General features: G+C 42.9%; 1 protein-coding gene across 2 annotated transcripts in view; it reads right to left on the bottom strand.

Moving 5' to 3' along the window:
* Positions 1-1,505: 1,505 nt before the first annotated feature.
* AJM1 (apical junction component 1 homolog) overlaps positions 1,506-19,279 on the bottom strand; it is a 93,472-nt gene continuing 75,698 nt past the window's right edge. For both annotated transcript variants that reach the window (XM_029614112.1, XM_029614111.1), the window contains 2 exons: positions 15,045-15,128; positions 1,506-6,038 (listed from right to left, as the gene is read on the bottom strand). In XM_029614112.1, coding sequence (XP_029469972.1) covers positions 2,654-5,980 — 3,327 coding nt within the window. In that variant the 5' untranslated portion in view covers positions 5,981-6,038; positions 15,045-15,128 and the 3' untranslated portion in view covers positions 1,506-2,653. The remainder of the gene's footprint in view (positions 6,039-15,044; positions 15,129-19,279) is intronic.

Below are 19,279 nucleotides of genomic sequence, written 5' to 3' on the forward strand. Positions count from 1 at the left end.
GGTTACCCGCAGCACTACACATTTCACTCCTTGTAGGAATCTTAGATCTAAAAACAAGCTTCTTCTACAAATCCCATTACCCAGAAAACACGTTTAACCATAACAAGAGAACGAGCATTTTCAATCACAGGCCCCATCCTCTGGAATACATTACCTCCTGATATAAGATTAATCTCCAACAAGAAAGATTTTACAAAAGCTCTCAAACATCACATCTTCCTGCAGGCCTTCCCAGATTTATATATTTCCTAATCACCTCATTATTTCTCTTCTATCTCTGATCTCCTTGAACCATATTTTATTTTTATTTGATTTTTATCCTCATTTGATTATTTTTACGTTATTTTAGCTTGTATTTATGTTGTCGATCTAGTGTCCTTATTTTATGTTATTATGTATGTTCTAGTTGTAACCCGCCCCAAATTTTGGAGGGTGCGGGAAATAAGCACTTAAAAATACATAAAAAAATAAATAAATAGCGGAATTAGAAAAGGTGCAGAGGGCAACCAAAATGATAAAAAGGATGGAACACCTCTCCTATGATGAGAGGCTATGCAGGCTAGGGCTCTTCAGCTTGGAAATGAGGCAGCTGAGAGGTGACATGATAGAAGTTTATAAAATCATGAGTGGAGTAGAGCGAGTAAATAATTTACTCTTTCAAATAATACTGAAACAAGGGGACACTCGTGAAACTAACAACCAGCAGATTCAAAATAAATCATACAAAAATACTTTTTCACTCAGTGCCCTATCAAGCTGTGGAGCCTGATGCCAGAGGATGTGATCAAGACAACTAGCATATCGGGGTTTAAAACAGGTTTGGACAAGTTCCTAGAAGAAAAGTCCATAATACATTATTAACCAAGTAGGTTAAAGAAAGCTTTTTGCTATTCCTGCAAGTGAGTAGCAGGACTTAGATCTACTTTTTGGGATCTACCAGGTACTTGCGACCTGAATTGGTCACTGCTGGAGTTAGGGTGCTGGACTTGATGGACTTTGGTCTGACTCAGCATGGCAATTCTTAAGTTCTCAAGTTCCCAGGGATTTTCCCCATTTTTTAATTGTATTCTCCAACCTAGCCAGTCATTGCAAAGAAAATCCTTGGCCAGGGATCACAGACAGTGTCTCCCTCCAGAACCTGGAATACAAGCCCCAGCTCTGGTCACTGGGGTCCTATGCACTAAGGGGTCGATTTTAAGACGTGCGCGCATCCATGTGCACATGGTTCCTGGTGTGCGCACATGGATGCGTCGACTTTATAACATGCGTGCGTCGCTGCGTTCATGTTATAAAATACGATATCCACACGCATGTGCGTGCCCAATTTTATAATTGGCATCCGCATGTGCGGGCAGGTGCCCCATTCGCGCACAAGGGGAGGGGTTTGTCAATTAATGTGGCAACACAATCGGCCATTTTCCCAGTTCCCTAACTAACCCTATCCTTTCTCCCTCTTCCCCTTTCCTCCCCGACCCCTAAACTAAACCAATCTGTCCCCAATTTTTTAAAAAATACTTACTGCTCCTCTGGAGCAGAAGTAAACTCCGCGCACCGGCAGTTGGCTGGTGCGCCCTTACCCAAGACAGCATCTAATGGTGCTGTCCCTCCCTGCCCCTGCCTGCTCAGACCATGCCCTCCTGGTCTGCCCCTTTTAGCAGGCCCAGCACTTCTGTGCTGGGCCTGTTCTAAAATGCACGCGGTATGCGCAAGGCCCAGCCACGTGTGTAATCCATGATTATACCACGCACAGCGATTTTAAAATTCAGGCTTAAGCTTTTCTTATACATACAAATAGGAGAAAACCTTTACTCTACAGGCCCCTAGGTGTCCCTTCAAGTGCTGTGAACGCTGCCTCTGCAGCATCCCCAGCCCTGGCTGACCCAGGTTGAAGAAGCTGAGCTTGAAAATCAAATCCAGGTCACTGCGTCATAGGGTCAATACCACAAAATTTTATCTAGTAAACTAAGCAGAAAGAGCAGCCATACAGGGGCTCGGCAAAGGTCTTATTTGTAGTTTTAAAGCTGCCTTGCAAAAAACTCTTGTCTTTTGGACAAAGCTGGTCTCACTAGCTGAAAAGCTCTGTCTCAGTCCAGCTGTGGTTTGATCACAATTGTAGGTGCATGTCATAGTTTGCTCACTTCCACCACAAAGCAACATTCTCAGCCTTTGCAGGGGGACTGGAGTTTGGTGGCTGTAGGGATCTTTGTTTTCAGTTTTTATTTTATTTTCCCTGGGAATTTCAGTGTAAACATGACTTTATTACACAAGCAGGAGAAAAATCAGTGGGAAAGTCATTTTTGCACAGATTTGTTTTGTTATAACATTGAAATTCCCAGGAAAAATAAAATAAAAACTGAAAACAATGTTCCTTTGGTGTACAATACCCTCTGTGCTAGGCTAACAAGCCATGTTTTCTTTCCTGATGCTGGTAGTTTTACTCTTAACACATTTTCTTTTCTAGCTTTCCATTCTCTCACCAGCCCTCTCCCTCCAGTTCCCCATTTAGACTTCTCAACTAATGCCATAATTCAGGAATAAATAATATGCCCATCAATTAAATGTAGTGTATCGATAATAAAATACATATTGACAAACAGTAATAAATAGTTGGTCATGTAGGAGTCTGAAGGATTAGCATTCGCAGTGTACTTGGTCACATGATATCATCCAGAAGATTAGGACTGGCAACCCAGTCCAGAGTCCTTGGCTCCGAAGCTGCCATAATCATACACATGAATTGCTTACCAGTCCTTTTATCTATAGGGTAAATGGTAGTTGGGGTGAACCTCTTGTTGCTCTCCACAAACTCACACAGCTGTTCATAGATGTTAGGGAATTCATGACGCAAAAACACACCTCTTATTCTCAGCTCCCTTTGGATGTTGATAAAACAAACCTCTCTAGCTTTCCTTCCCTCTTCCCCTTCTTTGTCAATATCTGCTGTCCCAGGTGGGGGAGTAAGGATCAATGTTTCCATGTCTTTCTCCTTTTTCAGGATCTTCTTACCGGGACTAGAGGAGGCTAAGGCTATCTTGGCATATTTCCGGACTGTCGGAACTTGGGTTTTTGTGGATGGCTTCCCAGGCACTGTTTGCCCAACAGCCATAGTTACATTCAAGATAAAACATTCATCAGGGTCATACTGATTGCCAGCTTCTTGAAGCTCCTTTGCGTAGTCTCCAAGGTTATCTGAATACCCTTCCAGCTCCCTGAGGGAAAGGTATGTAGGAGACATTAGCAGGCTCTCTAAACCAAACTGTAGAAAGTTCTCAGCTGATCCTGGATTTGGGAAGCCCAGGAAAAGTACTCCTCGTCCCCTGGAAAGATACCCAACCTTGGCAATTCGTGAAAAGGCTTTGTGGACCTCCACATTTTCCCGGCAAAACTTGAGGATGTGCCTGCAGATGCTCCCAATACGTCCATATATGCAGTTTTCCTTGTGAATGTCCCAGTCCTCTCTCCTACAGTTTCGAGAACAGTAGTAAGTATAACAGCTGTGGCAGGATTTAAAATAAAGGCAGGCATTGAACATTGTCTCTGTCCGCCCACATTTGGCATTGGAACACATCATCACATCATCTTCATCTGCACTGAGGTCAGGAGAGCATTCTTCCAGTGGCTTGTGTATGTTGCTATTGGAAATCTCTTTATAGTGCTTACTGTGCTCTTTGAGTAAGTCTGAGTCCAAAATGCTGGGTCCCGGTTGCTCCTTCATTGGTTTGGGTTGTGCCAAAGAAGTTACTTGTCTCTGCAACTCTGGTTTTCTCCTTGACCCCACAATATCATCATTGATCAGCTTCCTTAACTGATCTGTTAGTGTATCTGCCTCACTAGTCCGCCTGCTGGATGGGGGTTTATAGTCAATCACCAGATCTGCAATCAACTCATCCAGCTGTTCGAGACTTCGTTGGCGGGAGGCGCTATTTTGAATGGTCTCCTTGGTAGGATCTTGGTTGTAGGATACTGGACTTCTGACTGCATGGTGTGAGTTGCAAGAGTTTAGCATATCCCAACTGGCTGACCGTTTCTCGCTTCTACCATAGCCATTGGCTTTTATATCATTATCAGTTATGGTAATTTCTGGAGTAACAAACCAGGACCTTCCCATGGAGTACCTCCCACTTCCATCTGAATGCATCTTCTCAATGATGGAATTCTCAGAAAGGGATAGAGCAGCATAGCGTTTTGGCGAGCAAGAGAGATTGACTACTACAGGTTGGCGCCTGTCGTCAGGGGATAAGGCACGTTTTTCCCGGAAGAGTAGATTTTCATAGCTTCGTCCTCGGAAAATTGGGTCTTCCTTACAGACACCTGGGCTAAGGATGTTATCCCAGGATTTGGAGTAATTCCTGGTGTTTGTCCCAAGTCTCTGTTGATTCATGCTATAGCTGGCATGCCAAGAAGAAAGCATAGCCTCTCTCCCAGATTGTGGAGGTGTGAAGGGGGACATTTGTTGAGTCTGAGTGGGTGGAGAACTGTGATTTTGAAAATACCAATCATTAAATTGCAAGGGCTGAGAATTCCTTACCTGGGGATATGTCCTTGAAATGACTTCTCTTTCAGGGTAATTTCCATAATCCTCAGCAAAAAAGAGTCGGGAGGGAATAGCCTGAGGATGGTAAACTCTGGGATCTTCTCTGTAAAGGACTCTGGCAGGAGCACTTCTGGGAGGATAAAACCGAGGATCTTCTCTATAGATTATCCTTGATGGGGCTTCTTGAATTGGATATGGTCTAGGATCTTCCATATAAAATGTCCTTGATGGGATGTTCTGAATATTACCTTTGGTTGCATCATCTGTGTAAAAGACTTGGGAGGAGATACTATGCCCTGGAAATGGATGGGAATATCCTTCATAGCCAACACTTTTCAAAGGGAGAGGAGGGCCAGAAAATCCACCTGGTTCTTCTGTATAAAAAAATGTAGTGGGTACATTTGGGCTACAGAAAGTCCCTAACTCTCTGTCAACATATTCCTTTAATTCTCTTGCATGAGGAGCATTTTGGTAAGGGCTACCTCTAGCATCCATGCCATAGAATTCATTGGGAGGAGTATGCTGAAAGTGCATAATCTTGTGTTCCCCACTGTAGGAATCACTTGGTGTTGGAGTTCGAGACATTGAAATCTGTCTGCTGTTTGGCACTGTTAGACTCCTGGGAGTTGCAGCTTGCTTCTGCCAAAATGGAACATCCATCCGGTTCTGATATACCTTCAAGTTACAAGATGCATATTGAAGCTCTGTCTCATCTGGTTTGATATCTAACCGACACTTTACATGTGGATTTTGGGTAGGCTTAGTACTTTGAGTCTCACCATAGCAATTACTGTTGACGAATAGGGGTGAAATCCGACTAGTGTTGCTGCGCTGTGGCTGAAGCTTGATAGGGTGGACCTCATTCATTAAGGCCTTCATAGATGCATAACTGCTCTCCTTTCTTGGGGAACTCTCTATTTTGGGAAGTTCCTTGGGGACACGAAACATCTCACGACCCCTTCTGACTGGAGGGGGAGGAGAAGACATCTGAATTGGAACTGGAGTAAAGGTAGATTTAACTCTTGGTGCACTCTTGGACCTTGTTCTTCTCTTTGGTTCTGCCTTAATTGGTTGTTTGGTAGACTCCACCCCATGAGAATGTTGCTTGGAGTTAAAGGTGTCTGAAGCTGATGATCTAGGTGGTATTTTTTTTCCTACTGAGTTTTTAGAAAACTCAGGGGTCCCTGGGCATCTCTCTATGCCTCTTTGTGGTTGCTCCATTAGTGGATCAGTGGCTGGCTCGTCATCCAGTGACTCAAGAAAGTCAAAGCTTCTGCAGTGTCTTTTGTTGAACTGCCGCGGCTTGTGTTCCAGAGAGTTTGACATGGAGTCATCACATTGTGTGTAAGGTCTGAATGTTTCAGAATTTCCAAGGGCTGGTAGGTTGACCTTTATGTCTTGATAAACTGTAGACACTAATATGTCAGGTGGGTCGGTTCGTGTCATTTTAAAGTAGCTCGTCTTTCTCCAGCCTCTCTTCAGATCATCTTAGTGGAAAAAGACCCTAAAAGGTAAGAGAACAAAGAATATGCTTAAAAGGTTGTATTAAGAGACAATAATTTTATTTATTTATTTTTAAAAATTATTTACCACTTTATCCAATATTCTAGGCAGTTCACAAGAAAATAAAACGGTGGTGGGGTCACTTGGCAACAGTGATCATAACATGATCAAATTTAAACTAATAACTGGAAGGGGGATAATAAGTAAATCTGCAGCTCTAACACTAAATTTTCAAAAGGGAAACTTTGATAAAATGAGGAAAATAGGAAAAAACTGAAAGATGCAGCTGCAAAGGTTAAAAGTGTTCAACAGGCTTGGACATTGTTTAAAAATACAATCTTAGAGGCGCAGTCCATATTTATTCCACACATTAAGAAAGGTGGAAGGAAGGCAAAATGATTACTGTCATGGTTAAAAGTTGAGGTGAAAGAGGCTATTTTAGCCAAAAAAAATCCTTCAAAAATTGGAAGAAGGATCCATCTGAAGAAAATAGGATAAAACATAAGCATTGTCAAGTTAAGTGTAAAACATTGATCAGACAGGCGAAGAGAGAATTTGAATTTGAACGAAATCACTGTGAATCTCAAAGATGTAGTAGGCCAGATTGACAAACTAAAGAGTAGCAAATCACCTGGACCGGATGGTATGTATCCTAGGGTACTGAAGGAACTCAAAAATGAAATTTCTGATCTATTAGTTAAAATTTGTAACCTATCATTAAAATCATCCGTTGTACTTGAAGACTGGAGAGTGGCCAATGTAACCCCAATATTTAAAAAAGGCTCCAGGGGCGATCCGGGTAACTATAGACCAGTGAGCCTGACTTCAGTGCCGGGAAAAATAGTGGAAACTATTCTCAAGATCAAAATCGTAGAGCATATAGAAAGACATGATTTAATGGAACAGTCAACATGGATTTACCCAAGGGAAGTCTTGCCTAACAAATATGCTTGATTTTTTTGAAGGGGTTAATAAACATGTGGATAAAGGTGAACCGGTAGATGTAGTGTATTTTGATTTTCAGAAGGCGTTTGACAAAGTCCCTCATGAGAGGCTTCTACAAAAACTAAAAAGTCATGGGATAGGAGGCGATGTCCTTTCGTGGATTACAAACTGGTTAAAAGACAGGAAACAGAGAGTAGGATTAAATGATCAGTTTTCTCAGTGGAAAAGGGTAAACAGTGGAGTGCCTCAGGGATCTGTACTTGGACCGGTGCTTTTCAATATATATATAAATGATCTAGAAAAGAATACGATGAGTGAGGTTATCAAATTTGCGGATGATACAAAATTATTCAGTGTAGTTAAATCACAAGCAGACTGTGATACATTACAGGAGGACCTTGCAAGACTGGAAGATTGGGCATCCAAATGGCAGATGAAATTTAATGTGGACAAGTGCAAGGTGTTGCATATAGGGAAAAATAACCCTTGCTGTAGTTACACGATGTTAGGTTCCATATTAGGAGCTACCACCCAGGAAAAAGATCTAGGCATCATAGTGGATAATAGTTTAAAATCGTCGGTTCAGTGTGCTGCAGCAGTCAAAAAAGCAAACAGACAAATCTGAAATTATTCAAAACTAATCTGAAAACCTGGCTTTTTAAATAAGCATTTTATAAAGATAAAGAAAAGGAGAAAAATAGTTGAGCGATAAGGATGCACCAAGCTAGAAGTTTTTAGTAACCTACATAAGCATATTAATGTTAAAATCAAACTGCCTAATTTGTTCCTAACAATCAGGTTTAATTTACACACCTAGTTTATTATTTTAAATTGTTACCGTACTATGATTTCACACGAGTAATTTGTAATCTATACCACCCATATTTCTCTTTATTATGCCCTTCTGTAAACCGTTGTGATGGTATTTAACTTAACGACGGTAAAGAACATTTTTAAAATAAATAAATAAATACAATTATTAGGAAGGGAATGGTTAATAGAACGGAAAATGTCATAATGCTTCTATATCGCTCCATGGTGAGAGACTGCACCTTGAATACTGTGTACAATTCTGGTTGCCGCATCTCAAAAAAGATATAGTTGCGATGGAGAAGGTACAGAGAAGGGCAGCCAAAACGATAAAGGGGATGGAACAGTTCCCCTATGAGGAAAAGCTGAAGAGGTTAGGGCTGTTCAGCTTGGAGAAGAGACGGCTGAGGGGGGATATAATAGAGGTCTTTAAGATCATGAGAGGTCTTGAACGAGTAGATGTGACTCGGTTATTTACACTTTCGAATAATAGAAGGACTAGGGGGCATTCCATGAAGTAAGCAAATAGCACATTTAAGACTAATCGGAGAAAATTCTTTTTCACTCAACGCACAATAAAGCTCTGGAATTTGTTGCCAGAGGATGTGGTTAGTGCAGTTAGTGTAGCTGGGTTCAAAAAAGGTTTGGATAAGTTCTTGGAGGAGAAGTCCATTAACTGCTATTAATCAAGTTTACTTAGGGAATAGCCACTGCTATTAATTGCATCAGTAGCATGGGATCTTCTTAGTGTTTGGGTAATTGCCAGGTTCTTGTGGCCTGGTTTGGCCTCTGTTGGAAACAGGATGCTGGGCTTGATGGACCCTTGGTCTGACCCAGCATGGCAATTTCTTATGTTCTTATGTTCTTATGTTAAAATATAGGACGGACGAGTAATACAACGATAAAAAAAAATTCAAAATTACATTTCTTCATAGCGGATCACCTAAAACCTCCTTAAACAAAAGTGACTTTATGTGCTTCCTCAAAATTTTACAGCATGTATCTGTGCAGTGTCAGGAAGTCTGTTCCATAATATGGGACCTGCAACTGCCAGTACTCTTTCTCTGGTATTGGCAAGTCTAATAGCCTTGTGACTTGGAATTTCAAGCAAACATTATCTGGAGGACCACGGACTTCTTGATGGAAGGTAGAGTTTTAAAAGAGAGCTGATACAAATTGGTGCTTCTAAACTCAGAGCTTTATGAATCATTGCTAGTACTTTAAACTGAAACCTCCATTCGATTGGTGGCCAATGTAGTGAGTATAACATTGAAGTATTGTGGTTATCCTTTGTTGTACCAGAAAGAATTATGGCTGCAGAGTTTTGCATTACTTGAAAGGCCTTCAGCGTGAATTTAGGTAACTCCAAATAAATGGAGTTATAATAAGGCCATTTATTACCAATGACTGCAAAACTGTGAAGTTATCCAAGTCAAGATAGGACTTTAATTTACGGAGGATTCTCAGTTTCCAGAAACATTTTTGTATGGTGGCTTTAACGTGTGGTATGAAAGAAAGCTCTGAGTCCATGATCATACCCAAGTTTCTCACTTCACTTACAATCGGGATGTTAACATTTTTTAAATTAAAGATAGCTGTAAAAAAATTATGCGGTGTTACTCAGTCGAATTATCTCAGTTTCAATAGGTTCAGGGAAAACCAGTTACTGCATATTCAGGCTTTTAAAGCGGTAAGATGGATAAAAATATAGGGGCGGATTTTAAAACCCCTGCGCGCGTAAATCCTTCTGGATTTACGCGTGCAGGGCCCTCGCGCGCCGGCATGCCTATTTTGCATAGGCCGCCGGTGCGCGCAGAGCCCCGGGACGCGCGTAAGTCCCGGGGCTTCCTGGCGGGGGCGTGACGGGATGACGCGGCGTTTAGGGGGCGGGACGGGGCGTTTCGGGGGCGGTGACGTGGGTGTGGTTTCGGCCCGGGGCGTTCCGGGGGCGTGGCTGCGGCCTCCGGAACAGCCCCCGGGACCGGACCATGGAGCGGGGCGCCGGCCGACATGGGCAAAGTTACTCCTGCTTTCAGCAGGCGTAACTTTGCCGACAAAGGTAAGGGGGGGTTTAGATAGGGCCGGGGGGTGGGTTAGGTAGGGGAAGGGAGGGGAAGGTGGGGGGAGGGCGAAGGAAAGTTCCCTCCGAGGCCGCTCCGAAATCGGAGCGGCCTCGGAGGGAACAGGCAGTGCGCACTGGGCTCGGCGCACGCAGGTTGCACAAATGTGCACCCCCTTGTGCGCGCCGACCCCGGATTTTATAAGATACGCGCGTAGCCGCGCGTATCTTATAAAATCCAGCATACTTTTGTTCGCGCCTGCTACGCGAACAAAAGTACGCGCTCGTGCAAGTATTTAAAATCTGCCCCATAATGTAAAGTCCAAAGTATGCACTGTATACCAATATTAGTACAAACATAATATAGGTAAAATATTTATCTATTTAGATTTAGCTCATGCCTTTTCATAGGTAGTTCAAGGCAAATCTCCAGGCTAGAGGCCTACCAAGATCACACACATGGACTGCAGATTGCAGGTCCCAAGAGGCACCAACAAAGGCACAAAAAAAATATGAATTGAAGGCGAGGACAGCACAAAACAAGCTGCAGGTGCAGCATTAATTAGTAAGGAAAGAAGAAACTTATGCCAAGCTGCACTGATACTAAGCCCGCTGTGCGACCAGCAGAGAAAAACTTGAAAAGAGAAAAAAAGTCAAAATAAATACTAACTACCGAAAAGTACATAAGGTAAAAACAAAAATTTGCCAGGCCTTGCTAGAAAAAACAGCTTCTGCAGCTCCAGAACTTTCACTGTGGTAGTTGTGAGGAAGAGAGCAAAGAACCATGTTGTAACAGGTTCTGCAGAAAAAAAGAGACTAAGGGGCTCTGCCTGGGAGGCAGGGAGGTGACTACAGCTGCACATGCTCAGTAGGGCATGCTGAAAGCTCTAGAATCCTTGAAATCATTTGTACGGATGATGTCACTCATGTGTGACGACTGCCATCCTTCATGTCCTTGGAGAAAAAGATTATCAAACTCACAGTTTACATGTGTGCAAGAGTTCAGATATTTGGGGTGTGACCACACTCTTACATTACAGACTCCTGTATGAAATAATACCCACTTCCCTTAATTTATGGCGCTAGAGGGCTTGAAATATTGGAAAGAAAAAGGTATACAAACTCCTACTCAATTATATTTGGACACTGTTCTTAAATTTTTGGCAGACTTTAAGGAAAATTTTTAGCTTCCAAATACACACATTTTCAAATATCTCCAATTGAGATATGCTTTGGTAGCCACAATAGAGCAACATAACACAGTGGAGGAACAGCGTAGTAGCTAGAGGAGTGGACTGAGAACCAGGGAAGCCAGGGTTCAAGCCCTATTCTCCCACTCGTGTTCCTTGTGACCTTGACCAAGTCATGTCATCCTTTCTTGCCTCAGATACCAACTTAGATTATAAACTCTCTAGGGACAGGGAAATATCTACAGGACCTGACTAACTCATTTTGAGCTCATATTTGAAAATGTGAGTAATTAAATCATGGTAGGCTCTAAACATTAGAGATGTGAATTTGTTTATCACGAATTAGGCAATTTCAACTAAATTGCCTAATTTGTGGTGGTTTGGGGGACCAGACCCACGAAACTGATTTTCCCCGAACTTCGGGGAAAATTCATTTTTCGGGTTTGTGCAGGGAGGAGGGGCACAATTATTTAAAAAAAACAAAAAACACCCCAACCCTTCAAATTTACTGTTTTACAATCCCCCCACCATCCCGATTCCTCCCCAAGACTTACTAAAAGCCCTGGTGGTCCAGCGGAGTCCCACAAGCTATCTCTCCCTCCGGGCTGTCGGGCCTGCTACGAATCAAAATGGCGCCAATGGCCCTTTGCCCTTACGATGTCATAGGGGCCTACCAATGGCACCAGTAGCCCCTGTGACATAGTAAGGGCAAAGGCTATCGGCGCCATTTGAATACTGGCAGCCGACGACGCGAGTGCAGGAGATCACTCCAGGACCCTCGCTGGACCACCAGGGACTTTTGGCAAGTTTTGATTCGTAGCAGGCCCGACGGCCCGCAGGGAGAGATCGCTCGCGGGACCCTGCTGGACCACCAGGGCTTTTAGTAAGTCTTGGGGAGGAATCGGGATGGTGGGAGAATTGTAATACAGTAAATTTGAAGGGTTGGGGTGGTTTTTTTTCCAATTTGGATTTTTTTTTTAATTCGTTTTTCCAGGTTCGGGTTTCAGCTTAGTTTTTGCTAGAAAATGATCTGTGGGAAAACGAGTTTTCCCACGAAGCGCCTGAACTGAAACCCGACCCGATCCAGAACAACTAAACCCATCTCTACTAAACATATTAATCTCAAACTATTACATTTCTCATTTTTATAATTTGCTTAGCAATAATGGAGAAATCCCTCCCACAGAGATTAAAAGAGAAGAGGAAATCAGATGAATTTTACCTTTAGAAAAAAGGTAGCTGGAAATGGTTGCTGCCACTTCAAACTCTTGCCTTCTATACACACCTAAGGCTTATTAATTTTGAATTCTTACACAGTATATTATAGAACTGACAGATTATTTAAACTGGGACTAATATTTTCTGTACAGTGTAAAGGTTGTGAAAAATCAGATTTCAACCTCCTGCATATGATTTGGAAGTTTGATGACACCAAAACATTTTGGGAGGAAGTGATGGCAATGATTAACACACTTTTTGAGATGTCACTGACCACTTCTCCTGAAATTTGTCTTCTACATCAGTGTTTCTCAAGCCGGACCGGGAGTATCCCCTTAACTAGTGTGGTTTTCAGGATATCTACAATGAATATGCACGAGACGGGTTTGCACGCACTGCCTCCATAAAATTTGCAAATCTATCTCATGCATATTCATTGTGAATAGTCTGAAAATCTGACTGACCAAGGGGATATTCCAGAACTGGTGTGAGAAATGCTATTCTAGAATGTTTTGAAAAGCCAGGTTTAAGAAACTCTTAGGCTGCTCTGGGTATGATTATTACTTTAGCAAGAAGGACTGCAATGAAATGGATGTCCTTTGTTCCTCCCCTAAAAGAAGGCGTGTCAGATGTGATGACTACATGGTCACTGGAAAAAAGCAGTATATGTCAGCATGGATTGCAAGTCTAGATCTGAAAAGAAAAGGAAAATCTGGCTCACAATCAGGTCGATGCAATGCAGTGCGCTCAGCTGAGCGCACAGGTTAACCTGTGGCTGGTTGCGCCTTTTGGACGCACGTCCACAACCCCTTATGCTATAAGGGAATTAGTGTGTCCAAAACGCACGTTCAACCCCCTGCGAAGGTAATAGTGCTCATCACATGCAAATGTATGTTGATGAGGCTATTAGCTATTCTCCCCCAATTAAAAAAAAAAATGTGGCCAATGCATACATTTTAACCTGCAAAATGTAACGCCTACCCGGAGTAGGCGTTAATTCTTGAGGATCCCAAAATAATAACAGAAAAGCAGAAAGTACTGCTTTTCTGTTTCTTTTTTCTGTTCCTCTAACTTAATATCTTTGCAGTGTTAAATCTGAGGAACCGAAATAGGAGAATTAAAAAAAAAAAAGTGTGCTGGCAGTCACACTTTTGAAGTGTGTCATAAAATTGAGCGTCCGTTTTCCTAACCAGCTGACAGCCACCTCTTCCGGGCGCCTGCTGCAGAGGAGGTGCTAGGAGCGCGCAATTTGCCCTAGCGCCTCCTTTTTACCGCGGCATGTGATTTAAATATTAAATCAGGCACCCAGGAGAGGTGGATTGGCGTGCGTTAAGGGAGCAGGCGCTCAATCAAGAGCCTCCATTTAAGGTGCACCGATATTGTTTTGGCCTGAATGTTTTTTTTCTAACCCAGCAATTTCCTCCTGCTCCTTTGGGCTTCCAACTCCATTGGAACCAAGGCTGAGATCTAACACCATAAGCCTTCATTTGCAACTATCCAGTAAAATTTTCCCCCTATTTTATATTACCTTCCAACTTGGTCCAGTCATGGCAGCGACAGTCCTCAGATGGGGGCCATGTAACAGGACTTCTTCAGGAATTCTATAATGCCTGTTGGAGAATTGGACCCCTAGTGCTGAGGGGTGGTTGATGCTGCCTAGTGAGCAACCAATTGAAGCTTCGCCAATACCAACCCCATTCCCCGCAGGTTGAGGCCTTGGGTTCTAAGTGGGTCCCAAGGGCAATCCAAGAGATGAATCCAGGCAAGCGTGAGTCAAGGCAGGTGGTAGACAGCAGAACGGGTTACAAGGCAGAGGTCAGAGCAGACAGCAGAAGGACAGAGACCAGACCAGGGTCAGAATTCAGGTAGTCAGACAGAACAGACATGACAGACAAGACCAACTGGACAAGCAAGGAAGAAGACAAGGAGGAACTGGAACAAGAGCAGACAGACAAGGAATTAGACAAGGAAAAGAGCACAGAGGAGCGAGGGACAAGGCAAGGAACCAAGACATAGAACAAGTAACAAGACAAGGCTAGCACCAGGATGTGACATCATCAGCCAGTGCCACAGAAAGTCCAGGCAGGGGACATATAAAGGCAATTCAGAGTTAGAGGAAGTTCTATCCCACGTCCCTGGAGCAACATGCTGGAGGCTATGCCAGAGATGCTTTGCATTAGAGGTGAGGGGTGTAACACATGGGCCCTAACTCGCTACTGTGCAATGAATGTAACTCCCTCTCCCCCATGGGCTATGAATGCTACCTCCTCGGCATTTATTGTATTTTTGATGCATTTGTACTTTTGATGCCTTGTTTGTATGATGTATTGCTATTTATTGCATTGTTTCCAGCTTTGTGAACCATTTTGTGTTGGAGATATGAGAATATAACATCCCCAGCCTGGGCCAACCTAGTGAACCCTGGTCTCCCTTCATGGCAATAAACAGCACTGTCACTGATCCACCAGACCAGTCCTTGGCTCAGATTTTCTAATGTTGATTCAGCCTCATGCTGCCTATATGCCAGTTAATACTGTATGCACCACTGATGGTGTTCTACCCTGGATCAGCATATGCAACTGGCTATGAATGGGCAATTAACACCCTGACTCCACTGTTATTTTGTTTTATGTTATTTGAAAATGTACCTTTCCACCAGCAAGAAATGAAACCAAGAGAAAATGAAAGGATAAACATCTGGGCACTGTGATATCCTGCCCAGAATCAATGTGTGTGCTACTACAGTATCAGACTATTAAAAGGTATGCACAGCCACATTCCCTACCTCTTATAGCAGAGCTGGACAAGAGATGGAAAAAAGACAGCAGGTAGTGGGGGTGGTTCATCCATACTGGCGTTTATTTCTGAACTAAAAGAAAGAAAGAAAGAGAATATACAGTAAGAACAGCACATTCATTTTCAATAGAATCAGCTGCTGAAGACAAAACACCTACATTCTGCAGCAAAGAATTGGACCATATAGTCTAAATTTCTCTAATTTGGGGATGGGTGAGACAGGCTATTTAATTTATTTATATTCTTTAAATATATTTATCCTTACTGCCCTGTCCAAAGTCATGCCTCTTAACTGTCCCTCATTAGAGCCCCAGATGTATCCCTGGTCCCAAACTGATCTGTAGTTTACCTGTGCTTTAATCAGAAAAATATTGAATCACGTGAGTTGCAAGTACTGTACACAGATACTGGCTGCCTTTAAAGGGTATTGAACTGAATGCTGCTTCTGTCTTTTCTGTAAACCTGCCCATTCCCTGAACTGGACAAAGCAGGTATTTCTTCTTCCAGATTGTCTCCTATTAGAAATGGAGACTGATGCCTACGCAGATGACTACTCTTGCTCGAAATGGGTTGGGAATTAGTATTATTCCAGACTCGCCAGTTTCCCCTCTTGAGCAGTGCAATTCTCTCTTAGTCAACAAACAAACCAGGACCCATCATCCACATTTTTCCTCTAGTACATTTCCATGTACAATTAATAGATCCCTCTATTAAAGCTGCAGTACCAGCTAGATTCTTCAAGATATCAATCTGTCTTTACCTTGGCTCTTTTTCTTCCCCTTTTGTTCTTATTCTGTTGCTGGTAGACAAGAATATAGATGGGAATGGGGTAGACACAACCTCATTTACTGAAGAGAGTGTTTGGAAGAACTAGCAAAACTGAAAGTGGACAAGGCCATGGGGCCTGATGAGATATGGCCCAGGATACTAAAGGAGCTCAGAGAGGTACTGGTGAGGCCTTCAAAAGACTTGTTCAATAGATCCTTGGAACAGGGAATGGTGGCCTGCTTGACAAAAATGGGATCAAAGAAGAGGCTGGAAACTACAGGTTGGTTAGCTTTACCTCAGTGGTGGGAACTAATGGAAATGCTGCTGAAGGAAAGGATAGTCAACTATCTACAATCCAATGGGTTGCAGGATCCAAGGCAACATGGTTTTACCAGAGGAAGGTCATGTCAAATGAATCTGATAGATTTTTTTGATTGGGTGATTAGAGAATTAGATCAGGAAAAAGCGCCTGAGGTGTTTTATCTGGATTTCAGCAAAGCTTTTGATACTGTCCCACATAGGAGGCTCATGACAAAATAAAAAGCCTGGGAGTGCGTCCCAGGGTGGTAAAATGATTTACAAATTTGTTGACTGTCAGACACCAGTAAGAAGTGGTAAATGGAACAGACTGAGGAGAGGACAGTGATAGCTAGCGTGCCTCAAGGATCAGTGGTGGGGCTGGTTCTGTTTAATATCTTTGTGAGCAATAGCAGAATGGTTAGAAGGAAAAGATTGTCTCATTGTGGATGACATTAAGATATGCAACAGATCACACACCTGAAGGAGTAGAGAGAATGAAACGCTATCTAAAAAAGCTTGAGGAGTGGTCGAAAGTTTGGCTGCTGGGGTTCAATGCCAGGAAGTGCAAAGTCATGCACTTGGGGTGTAGTAATTCAAAGGGGCTCTATGTGATAAAGGGGCAAAAAAGTGATGATCATTGACTGGGAAATAGACTTCAGGGGAATATAGTGTCTGGTGATCTGAGCATGGCAAAGTAATGTGACAAGGTGGTGCCTAAGGCCAGAAGGATGCTGGGCTGCATAGAGAGAGGAATAACCATCAGGAAAAAGGAGGTGATAGTGCCCCTGTACAAGTCTTTGGTGCAGCTTCACCTGGAATATTGTTTAGTTCTGGAGACCGTATCTGAAAAGAGATAGATAGAAACAGGATGGAAGTAGTCCAGAGAAAGGTGATCAGAAGTGTGTGTGGATTCTGCACCAGAAGTCTTATGAGATGAGGCTGAAAGACCTAAATATCCTGGAGGAGAGAAGGGGTGGGGGAGATATGATACCGACTTTTAAACATCTGGCGGGCATGCAAGCTGTAGAGCTAGAGGCTGAAATATGAAGCTCCAAGGGGGTAAGGAACATCATTAGGAAATATTTCTTCATGGAGGGTGTGGATGCATGAAATGCTGTCCTGGAAGAGGTGGTAAAGACAAGAATGGTAATGGAATTCAAAAGGGCTTGGGATAAACAGAGGTTCCCTATTGGCTAAAAGGGTGGAAATGAAGAAAAGGGATAAGCTGCATGGCATGGGGGTAACCTGCACAGAGCAGCAGTTACTAATCTTAACAGAAGGCATAGGATAACCTGCCCAGAGAAATAAATACATAAACTTGCCGGGCAGAATGGATGGACCACTTGGATTTTTTTCTGCCATCATTTCCTATGTTAGTATGACCATGTTTCTCTTTTATAAGGGGGAGGGGGGGGGGGGGGGGAGAACATGTACCTGTTCTCATGGCCAAACGTCTATTGTGAAAGATCTGTTTTCCTGAGTTATCTAATTCCACCTTTCATGCTGTATTTGTTCTCTCTGTATATCAATCTGACACCTACAGTGATTCTGATCAGCCCAGCTGGTGCTCTGGATTACTAAGGTTCATCACGGTGAGATGAGAGAGACGAAGGACAAGAAGCCTTCCAAAACATCAACTGTTAATATCACCCCAGTAATTAAATACAGATCAGAACAGTAAACAGGGAATTTTAATGATTTTATTTGTTTTACCCGATTACTGTATTACTTGAAAACAATTTGCTGCTTTAAAGGTCTTTCAGATATTGGCTGCTCTAATAATTACAAACAATCAGATCACAGGACAAACGATGGGGTTTCATAACAAACATATCGATGTGCATAAGAGAAACAGCTCGGATACCATCTTAAAAAAATGGCAAACGCTTCTTTAAAAAAAAAAAAAAGCTATGTTGTTAAGCTGTGTACCTAGTATTATGGATATGTCAAGGTGAAGCCAGAACTTAGAATTCACTACATGGAGACCTGAGAGTCGGAGAAAGATTCCAGTAGTGGGAAGGATCCTGAGCTGTCTGCTCCGACACTCATTTTGCTATAACAGGCATTCCTCCAGGAACTGGATCCAGGCCCCTCACAGGCAGAGTGTACAGTTGCCATGGTTTCACTCTCACTTGGAAACAAGGGAGGATGAAGGGGAGTGTTTACTGACGCAGTTACTCACACAGCGGATGCAACAATGAAAGAGAGCTCCATGGCAGTGAGGGAGCAGGGCAAGTCCTTGTCAGGCTATTCTTGTCTGGCAACAAGCTACCCTGACTGCAGTATGCGCTAACGCAGGGACACAGTAACTCTCTTCTCATGTCTCCTCAGCCTGGAATATGCCAGGCCTGCTTACTGCCCCACTTTCTCGAGGGAGACTTCAGATCAGTCCTCTCCTGATGCATTGTTCATAATAGGGCTATTCGATTCCTTTTATCATTTTTAATGTCCTTCTCTGTATCTTTCCTAGTTCTGCTATATATATTTTTTTTAAGATAGGGTAACCAGAACTACATACAGTACTCCAGGTGTAGTTGCCCTATAGACCAATGCAGCAGCATCATGATCACCGATCCCTCTAAGCTGTAATCATGTGCCACCGTCCTTTACTCTGCAAGTAAGTTCGGCCTTCCCTAAGACCCTCTGCCCTCCCTCCCCTCACTGCAAATATCCCAGTCCTGGGACCTACTCACTCACTGCTTCCATAGACACATTGGCTGGAAAACAGAGAAAGAACGATCCCCAGTTGCTTCTGCCCCTCCATTCAGAGGTACCCATTGTAAAATTGACATCATTAATGAATTTTTGACCTTATAAGTAATGAAAAGGAGTCGATTGGGACAATGTAGTTAGGTGAGACTGCATTGTACAAATCAACTCCTCTTTTTAGAATTTTCATTACTTATAAGGTCAAAAATTCTTTAATGATGTCAATTTTACAATGGGTACCTCTGAATATGTCTATAACCCCACCCCCCTAACCCCCAACCCATCTCCTGAAAACTCACCCTGAATCAAAGTGCGCCCTTACAATGGCCCATATATTGAGTATCAGACAAAGTTCTATAAAGAGTCTCTCTTTCTCCCTCAACCTCCCCCCCCTCACCTCTCCCACACAGCTTTATACATTCACGTAGCTCTCGCACAACCCACTTA

The sequence above is a fragment of the Rhinatrema bivittatum genome, chromosome 8, assembly GCF_901001135.1.
Source record: "Rhinatrema bivittatum chromosome 8, aRhiBiv1.1, whole genome shotgun sequence".
Classification (NCBI taxonomy): Eukaryota; Metazoa; Chordata; class Amphibia; order Gymnophiona; family Rhinatrematidae; genus Rhinatrema; species Rhinatrema bivittatum.